The following is a 9,567-nucleotide window of genomic DNA, read 5'->3' on the forward strand; positions in this document are numbered from 1 at the left end:
AAAAGAAAAGAAAAAAGAAACACGAATGTACGACAGAGACCTTATGTGACCTTCAAAGCGTGAGATATTTAGTATCTGACCCTTCCTGTAAAAAGATAGCTGACCCTTGTTCTATAGCTCAGGACCAGAGAAAGCAGATGATAGTGTGACTCAGAGATGGGGACTGACGTTCTGGACATGATCAAAGACCAAAGGGTGATAAAAGAAGGGATACTAGTTAGGGGTTTTTGGTGGAGGTGGACAGTTGGGTGCGGGTTGAGTATGGAGTAAAGCAAAGCCAGAAGAAAGCTAATGGATTGGATGAAAATGGAATATGGGCTTGTGAATAGATATCATAACGAGAATATAAAGCCTGATCAGATGTCATAATGAGAATGTGAAGTGGGTATCAGCAAAGATAACAGGTAAGGAAGTTGAAATTGGAGAAAGGGGACATGGTTGGTTGTCTTAGAGATAGAAGAGTTTCAGAAATTGCCAACTCCAGCCATTTCAGGAAAGAGCTGAACTCTCCAGTGATAAGGTCAGGATGATGAAGCATCCAAGAGTATGATGGTCAAATTCCTTAAGATGATGACAGGGAGACTATGTATGAAGAAATAATGCGTGTTAGGTTACTGGACTTTTTCGGAAAAGTGGAAGTGAGCCTGGAGTATGAAGTAGATGATGGCAATGTGGTAAAAAAGAGGCTAGTGTAAGTAGGTGAACTACTTGTAAATGAGGGGAAAGTGATGTTGGCAGTGAAGTGGTCCTCTTTTTGCCCTGGCAGCTCAGGATAGGCTGTTCCTTCCTCTTGGTTTGGTAAGTGATAGAAGATAGATAAAAAGGTCATAGAAAAGATGTAGTATTATCTATTGCGGGTCAGATTTACATGTACATCGTCTTTGAGTATAGGAGGAACAAAGCAGCAGATTGGTTTGGACTTGTAAAATGAAGCCCTCAAAATAACAGTAGTTGATTTTTGTATGGATGTATAAATGTTTCACTTACATTGTTCTTCCTGTAAATATCTTTTTTAAGCATTAGTGCTTTTTACTATGTAAAATTCATTTATTTGTAATAATGAAATTATCAAGGAATTAATACTAAACATATCTCTTTTTACTTAAATGTGAACATGGACAGAATTAACCTGGCAGGTAACCTTTATTTGAATATTAAAACTGAATTGGGCTACAGGGAAGCTAGTAGCTACAAATCACTTGGGTCTGATTGTGGTCTTTCCATGACAACATTAATGTAGAGTCTCTATTTTAGTATATAAAACTTTATTAGTAGACATACATATAGGGACATAATGTGTATTAACCTTAAATATATAATTTTTATTTACCAATTATACCTCATTAAATCTGAAAAAAGTCAAGAGCAAGGGAGCCCTGCCCTCTGAAACATGAAGTGGGAGCCCTAGGCAACTGCTTTGCTTTGTTTTTCTATGTTGATGTGAGAGATGATTCCTATATGTGACATAATTGGATAGTGTATTCTGAAGGAGAGACTCCTTTTTGTGCTTCCCATAAAAATATGGGAAGTTCCCAATAGGTAAGTTGCTAGAAATTTTTACCACGCTAAGTTGAAGTTACTGATTCCTCTAATAAAAGTCTCTTTATTTTTTCTGGAGAATTAAACTATTTTCTGATAATATGAAATCTTAGGATACCTAAAACTTCGTTTTAGATAGTACTTTTAGTTTTAAGTGGTTTTCAGTGAATGACCTTTGGAAATGGTTTTAAAGGTCAAGTAAAACTTATTTTGAGTCATAAGGAGACAATACCTTGTGTCATTTACTTTAATATTTTTTATATTTTTTCCTCAGTTCCTATTGTAAAGAATATAGCAAAAACAGAGTCTTCTCCTTCCGAAGCGAGCCAGCATTCAATGCAGTCTCCACAGAAAACTACTCTAATATTACCAACACAGCAGGTCAGGAGATCAGGTCGAATTAAACCACCTGGACCTACTGCAGTCCCCAAAAGGAGCAGTTCTGTTAAAAATATTTCACCAAGGAAAAAAGGTCCAAACTCAGGAAAAAAGGTTAGTTGTATCTCCTCCTAATTTGTATTATAGGTTTTTGTAGTGCCTTATTATTTATAACATGCAATTTAGGAATTTATTAAGAGTATGATGAGGGTCTTTAGGAATGTACTAAGAGTATGTAGGCTTTTGAAAGCCTCACATAACTATCAATAGATTTCTTTGCTTGGGTAAACTTAAAACTTTTTATAGTATTCTACTTCTTCAAAACCACAATGAAAGTACTGTTAATACATGAGTGTATTTATGTTCAGACTAGTTAATTTGAAACTCCGTATACTTTAAAAATCATTATGAAGTGAATCTTACTGTACATATATTATACTTCAATAAACTGGGGCAGGGAGAGAAGAATCAATGTGATGAATTCAATAATGCTGGAGTCAACTCTAAAACCTAGAAATAATAGAAAAAGCAACAACCTGAAGACACCGAAGAGTGAATGGAAGCAGACAGATTCTGGTGGCAGGGGAAGTACTGACTGGGAGAAGGGGTGTTATACAAAGTGAGTTTCCATTGTTGTGGTTTTAAGCAAGTACACTTTGTGTAGCATGTGAGGCAACAGGAGTATTAGTAGAAAAATGACAATTTATCTGTCCTAGGGAAACCAGAAAACAGAAAAGTCAGGAAAACTGTGGCTGTTAAAGGAAATGGATTTTGGAAGGGAAAGGACCAGAGAGAGGGGATCTGCAAATTCTGTCTACCAACGTCTCTGACCGACCCCTGATCTGAGCATGTTTGTCTAATACACACAGGCCAGTGTAGCTAAAGCAAAAGATCTGAACTGAGGCTGGATGAAATTAGGCCCAAGATCAGAATTTAAAGTTCAAGTCTAGCCAAGGTAATTACTAGCTAAACAAAAGAAATAACAATCATCAGAGAAATACAGAATTTAGAATCTGCACAAATTTTTGTAACATCTGGAATGTAACTCAAAATTACCCAAATACATAGTAAAATGAATAATATTTTCAAGAGGAAAATCAACTGAGACAGACCCAAGTATAACCCAGATATTAGAACTAGCAAACAAAAGTTTTAAAGTGGCTATTCAACTGGTCCTCGATGAAATTACACACACACGCGCGTGCACACATACACACACACATATACGCACACAATTGTACTGATTAAAAAGACCATCTTAGTGGAGAAGCAAAGGATAAAAAGGAGCCAAATTGAAACTCAGGAACTGAAAAATACAGTATCTGAAGTAAAAGATTCGCTGGACAGAATTAACCAGAATTGACTAGAGATGACAGAAGAAAGAGTAAATGAACTGGAAGATAGAAGAATAGAAATTATCCAGGGTGAAAAACTCAGACTAAGATTGAGAAAGAAAATGAACAGAGACCCAGAGACCTTTTAGATAATATCAAAGGTCCAATACAATGTAATTGGAGTCCCAAAAGGAAAAGAAAGAGAAACTGGAGCAGAAAAAATATTTGAAGAAATAATGTCTCAAAATTTTCCAAATGTCATGAAAGATAGAAATATGTAGACACAAATTACTCAACCAAGAGCAAACAGAATAAGCACAAAGACATCTAAGCTGAGGCATATTAGAGATGAACTGTTGAAAACCAGAGACAGAGCAAATCTTAAAGGCAACAATGTAAAAATGAAAAAGTACATGCAGAGAAACAAAAACTTGATTAACAGCTGACATTTCTTATCAAAAGCCATGGAGGCCAGAAGAGAGTAGAACAGCTTTAAAGGACTGAAAAGAAAAAAAAAAAACCAAAAAAAAAAACCTGTCAACCCGAAATTCTATATGTATCAAAAATACTCTTCCAGAATGAAGGTGAACTTAGAATATATATAATTTTTGTTGGTCAATTATACCTTAATAAAGTAGAAAAGACTCCTAAGTAGAGTTCAGTAGTTTTCTTCATATAATTTATACTCTCATTTATTCTTATTTATTTCTGCATATTTTATGATTTTTGTTGCTATTGTGAAGGAAATCTTTTCCTTATTACTCTTTTCTATGAAACAAAAGATATATTTCTTAAAAAAAAGAATGAAGGTGAAGACAGTTTCATTTTCAGATAAAAGCATACTAAGATAAATCACAATCAAACCAGCACTGCAGGAAATGCTAAAAGGAAAATCATCAGGCTAAAGGAAAATGGGACCAGATGGAAACCTGGTTTCTCAAAGAGAAAGGAATTGCTTTGAAGATGGTAAATCTTTGAGTAAATGCAAATGACTTATAATAATATGACTATTTGTAACTAATTACAATACAGTGTTGCAGAGTTTATATTAAACAGACATGAAACAATTGTAGTATAAAGGCCTGACGTGGGGGATATGGATCCTATATCATTGCAAGACTTCACCATTTTATGTGAAGTGGTACGATATTAACTTTATATGGCTTGTGGAAAGTTAAGGATGTACATTCTAATCCCCAGGACGTATTGTTAAAAAAAAAATGCAAAGAAGTATAGCTAAAAAGCCAATAGAAAATTAAAATGTAATTCTAAGGAATATATGAATATTCAAATATATTCAATATAAAATATTCTAAGGAATATAAACTATTAACAAAAGGAAAGGAGGGGTTGGGTACAGTGGCTCATGCCTGTAATCCCAGCACTTTGGGTGGCCAAGGCAGAAAGAGTGCTTGAACCCAGGCGTTTGAGACCAGCCTGGGCAACATGGCAAAACCCCATCTCTACACAAAATACAAAAATTAGCTGGGTGCAGTGGCGCACGCATGTAGCCCCAGCTACATGGGAAACTGAGGCAGCAGAAGAATTGCAGAAAAATTGCTAGGAGGTGGAGGTTGCAGTGAGCTGAGATGGTGCTATTGCACTCCAGCTTGGGTGACAGGAGTGAAACCTTGTCTCAAAGGGAGAAAAAAAAGGAAAGGAAAAGGAGAAACAGAACCAAACACAGAGGAGACAAATCAAAAACAGGCAATAAAATAGTAGATCCAGCCAGGCATGGTGGCTCACACCTGTAATCCCAGCACTTTGGGAGGCTGAGGCTGGTGGATCACCTGAGGTCAGGAGTTCGAGACCAGCCTGGCCAACATGGCAAAACCCCATTTCTACTAAATATACAAAAATTAGGCATGCTCACAGGTGCCTGTAATCCCAGCTACTCAGGAAGCTGAGGCACGAGAATCGCTTGAACCCAGGAGGCGGAGATTGCAGTGAGCTGAGATTTCGCCACTGCACTGTAGCCTGGGTGACAGAGTGAGACTCCATCTCAAAAAAAAAAAAGTAGACCCAGATCCAAACATACTAGTAATTGCATGAAAAGTTAGTGGATTATCCTTTTTGGTTAAAAAGACAGAGATTATCAACTTGGATTTTTTTTTTTTTAAAGACCCAAATATATCCTGTCTACAAGAGATGCACTCTAAATATAAAGACATAGAATCTTTTCAGATCTCTTGGGGCTGACTGAATTAAATGCCAGCAGTATTATCTTACACATTCCTGAGTTCAGCCATCTGATATCAGTAGCTGTAACATTTCCATTTTGTTTCAACTTATGTTTGCTGTAGGGAAAAAAAAATAACATTTTAAAATATATTGATACTGATATTCTTTAAAAACACTCAAAATTTACAAAATAAAAATCAAAAGTCAAAGCTAAATATTTCAAAAATATAGTCGTGAACACTGAAAAAAATCAAGCAGATTGTTCTAATATAAATGGTAGCAGATAATTTTAAATGAAAAATAAAAGTTAATAGTGAAATTTAAAGTGAAATATTTTAAATGCGTTAAAAAAATTAACATATATGTGTATTTTCCAGCTTCTGAAATGTCTTTGTGATTAGTTGGTATAATGGTGAAAATATAAGATAACACCAAATAGTTTCCTTTGATTCCTTTAATTTCCAGTTCCAAGCTAATTTGATAATTTTGGAGAGCTCTGTTTGAAAACATTGTTTATTTGATGATGGGGATGGAGAAGGGACAGTTACTATACTCTTGTAAAAATTATTTAAAAAATTTTTTACTTTTTATTATGAATATGTAATACTTGTATATATTTATGGGGTCTATGTTATATTTGGATACAAGTTGTCATTTTCTTCCTCCCCTTAAGGGAGGAGTGCAGGAGCACATTTTCTAAATAAATGTACCTTTATTCAATTTGCAGTGTTAGTGCAAACATGCTATCTTGGTATGTCTCAAGACAAAGGATTCAGATTTCAGATTTTTAAAATAGTGAAAGAATGATATGATCAACCCAGTAATTATAATTCAGTACTGAAAAATAACATGATTGTGTCCAGGCAGTGGTGCATGCCATGTAATCCCGGCACTTTGGGAGGCAGAGGTAGGAGGATCTGTTGAGCCCAGGAGCTCAAATCCAGCCAGGGCAACATAGTAAGACCAAAAAAAAAAAAAAAGTCACATTTTTTGTTTCTTTAACATTGATAAAAAAATTGTATCAATGTTAAATAAACAATAATGTGTTTTACTAGATTACTGTCAACCCAAACGACAGTCATTAATTTAAGCAAATAAATTCCAGCAACATTGAATGTTCTATTTTTTACTCCTTTGCTCCTGCCTTTTAAATGTCCTCTGTTATTACCTTTTCTATGCACAGGTGTCCCTTCTCTTATATTGGAGAGTCATGTTTGAAGGTAGCTCCTGGAAAACCCCAAGAGTTGATGTAAAATAAACAAAATACTAGTGAACTTTAACAATGCTCAGGAGACATTGGTTCTTATAGGCGATAGGCATAATTTTGTATAGACTTTAGCAAGCCATCTGTTGTGATTTTGTCAGAATTATTGTATGTAATATGGAGAAATGTGGGTTAGACACAGCGAAGACTAGATGAGCAACTTCTTTCTGAAAATAAACTCTGTCCTCTGCCTTGCTGAGATTTTTTTTCTATTGGATGTATTGCTCTGGGTTAGAGATTTACAGACTTTTCTTTAGCAATGTGAAAAAACTTGTCTTACAGGGAACCTCAAAAAATAAAGTAAGTTTTACAGAATAAACTAATTTGGCTAAGGTGTGATTAGTTGGAGCAGGGGTAGGACAGGGAATCCCAGCCATCTGGTCTCTTCCTCCCCTACCTGGACAGTTCATGGACCTCTGAGAAGCTCAGTTTGGAAAGTTCTGGAGTTCATGACACACACAGGAGTTTCCAACCTGAGGACTTCTGATAACTAATAATTTTGTAAACCAATGATATTTATAATTTTCTGACTTTCTTATCTAAGAATATATTAATGAGTATTTTATACTTGTATTTTTTTCCCTTTCTTTTTAACAGGAAAAACCTTTGCCTGTGATATGTTCTACATCTGCAGCTTCTCTAAAATCGCTGACCAGAGACCGAGGCATGTTATATAAAGATGCCGCTTCTGGGCCATGTAAAATAGTGATGTCTACAGGTAAATTCATATTTTAAAAATAGTATAGAATTACTAATCTTTTATCCTGTATTATTTTCAGTGTCTTCGAAGTCCTGGAGATAAAATAGTAGGGGAAAAAGATGATAATATTAAACATTTATCTTAGCATTTTTCATATTAAAGTATTTTGAAATTCTGATTGTTCCATTTTACATTAAGGAAAAAGTCTTTAAATACATGAGTCACTTGAAAATTCAGCTACTCTTATTTTATCCATTTAAGTAAGATTTATGAAATTTACATTATTGTCAAATCTATTCTTGGTTTCCCTTTATCTCATTTCAAAATTTGTCTTTTTGTATTGTATGTATTTTCAAAGCTACCTCAAACCTTTTCTTAATGCCTTTTAAAAATTATCTCCCTTACACTGTCCTATTCCCTGGACTTCTTTTTCCTTTTAATTGTTCTTTCCTGATTAAAAGTAAATTTAGTTTTTTAAAAATAGAAGTCACTTTAAAAATGATTGTAACATATCTCATTTTTTTCAGTTTATTATTTCTGATTTTTAATTAGCAGGAAAGACTAGCTGAATGGATATAACACAAAGGAGATAAAATATTGAAATCCTTGTTTAGCTTCACTTGTATTCAGTAGAATTTGTCCATGCCATCAGCACCGTGGGTTGAATTTTTAATTGCTATTTCATTTCTGAAGGATAACATAGTCTTTCCTCTGGCTGTTGCCACAAAGTTGAATTGTGTATTTCAACAGAGCAAAAGTGAGATTGATCAGTTTTCTTATACTAAATATAGACTATGTGTGTGTGAAAGTTTTGCAATATTAATTAATGGATTAAAAATAACGTGCTTCTTAGGGGAACAATTTATTTTATTTTTGGTAGTAATGTGCCCTCATGTTTTGTTTTTTTTTTGTTTTTTGTTTTTTGAGACAGTCTCACTTCATCACCCAGAGTGGAGTGCAGTGGCGCGATCTTGGCTCACTGCAACCTCTGCCTCCCGGGTTCAAGCGATTCTTCTGCCTCAGCCTCCCAAGTAGCTGGGACCACAGGCATGTGCCACCACACCCAGATAATTTTTGTATTTTTAGTGGAGATGGGATTTTGCTGTGTTGGCCAGGCTGGTCTCTAACTCCTGACCTGAGTTGATCCACCCACCTCGGCCTCCCAAAGTGCTGGGATTACAGGCATGAGCAACTGCGCCCAGCCTCCCTCATGTTTTTATAGTGTATATTGATTTACGTTTGTTGATTCTCAGTAAAGAAAATTATTGGAAGTTGGCATTTATGTGATTATAGATGAATTGCTTCTATATCATATGCTTTTATTATACTAAGGAAAGATTTTATTTTAAAATTTTCTTCCATGAATCTTGGTATATATAGAAGGAACATTTTTATTTTCTTAAAATTAATAAAATATTAATATATATCAATAGAACTTAACTGTTATGTATATCTTAAATTATTTGGTTACTTTAGAAAATATAATTGAGGTGTAGTATTGGTGATTTAAAAGAAATTCAGTTCAAAAAAGAGCATAGCAAGATGACCCATTTTGAAAGGAAATTCTTGTACTGTGTATACAATTAAAAGATGAAAATATTCATCTGTCTTTGTGCCATTTTATATAATGTGGGAATGTATGAAGAATTGTTTTTGTGATGTTCCTAAAATGTCTGTAGGTTTTATATCATCAGTTTGGACAAGATTCTAAAAAATTGAGTAAACATTTTGATGGTTTCTTTGTGGGTTCAGTATGAATGTATGGTTGCATGAATGTAAAAATATATTTACCTACATATTTTTAGGTAACAGAAATGATCATTGATATTAACTATATTTAGGTTTTCTGTGAGTGAAGTGGCTAGTGGGATATAGTAATTGATTATGTAGTGTTTTCACAAAATTTCTTTTAATCAGTCTCATTGTTATGTCTGCATACGTATTTTTCCTCAAGTCTGTGTCTATGTAAACAAACATGGAAACTTTGGCCCTCACCTGGATCCCAAGAGAATCCAGCAGCTGCCTGACCACTTTGGCCCAGGCCCCGTGAATGTGGTGCTTCGCCGGATTGTGCAGGCTTGTGTGGATTGTGCCCTTGAAACTAAAACTGTTTTTGGATACCTGAAGCCAGATAATCGTGGAGGAGAAGTGATAACTGGTATGCTTGTCTA

At 34.7% G+C, this 9,567-nt stretch overlaps 1 protein-coding gene across 3 annotated transcripts in view; it reads left to right on the forward strand.

Moving 5' to 3' along the window:
• The window catches only part of SCML2 (sex comb on midleg-like 2 (Drosophila)), a 122,907-nt gene that overhangs the window by 94,416 nt on the left and 18,924 nt on the right, over window positions 1-9,567 (forward strand). For all 3 annotated transcript variants that reach the window (XR_001007769.1, XM_011995817.1, XM_011995818.1), the window contains exons 8-10: window positions 1,814-2,031; window positions 7,294-7,414; window positions 9,351-9,554. Coding sequence is in view for 2 of the 3 variants with exons in the window: in XM_011995817.1 (XP_011851207.1) it covers window positions 1,814-2,031; window positions 7,294-7,414; window positions 9,351-9,554 (543 nt within the window). In the remaining variant the exon portion in view is untranslated. The remainder of the gene's footprint in view (window positions 1-1,813; window positions 2,032-7,293; window positions 7,415-9,350; window positions 9,555-9,567) is intronic.

The sequence above is a fragment of the Mandrillus leucophaeus genome, unplaced genomic scaffold, assembly GCF_000951045.1.
Source record: "Mandrillus leucophaeus isolate KB7577 unplaced genomic scaffold, Mleu.le_1.0 Scaffold499, whole genome shotgun sequence".
In the NCBI taxonomy this organism is placed as follows: domain Eukaryota; kingdom Metazoa; phylum Chordata; class Mammalia; order Primates; family Cercopithecidae; genus Mandrillus; species Mandrillus leucophaeus.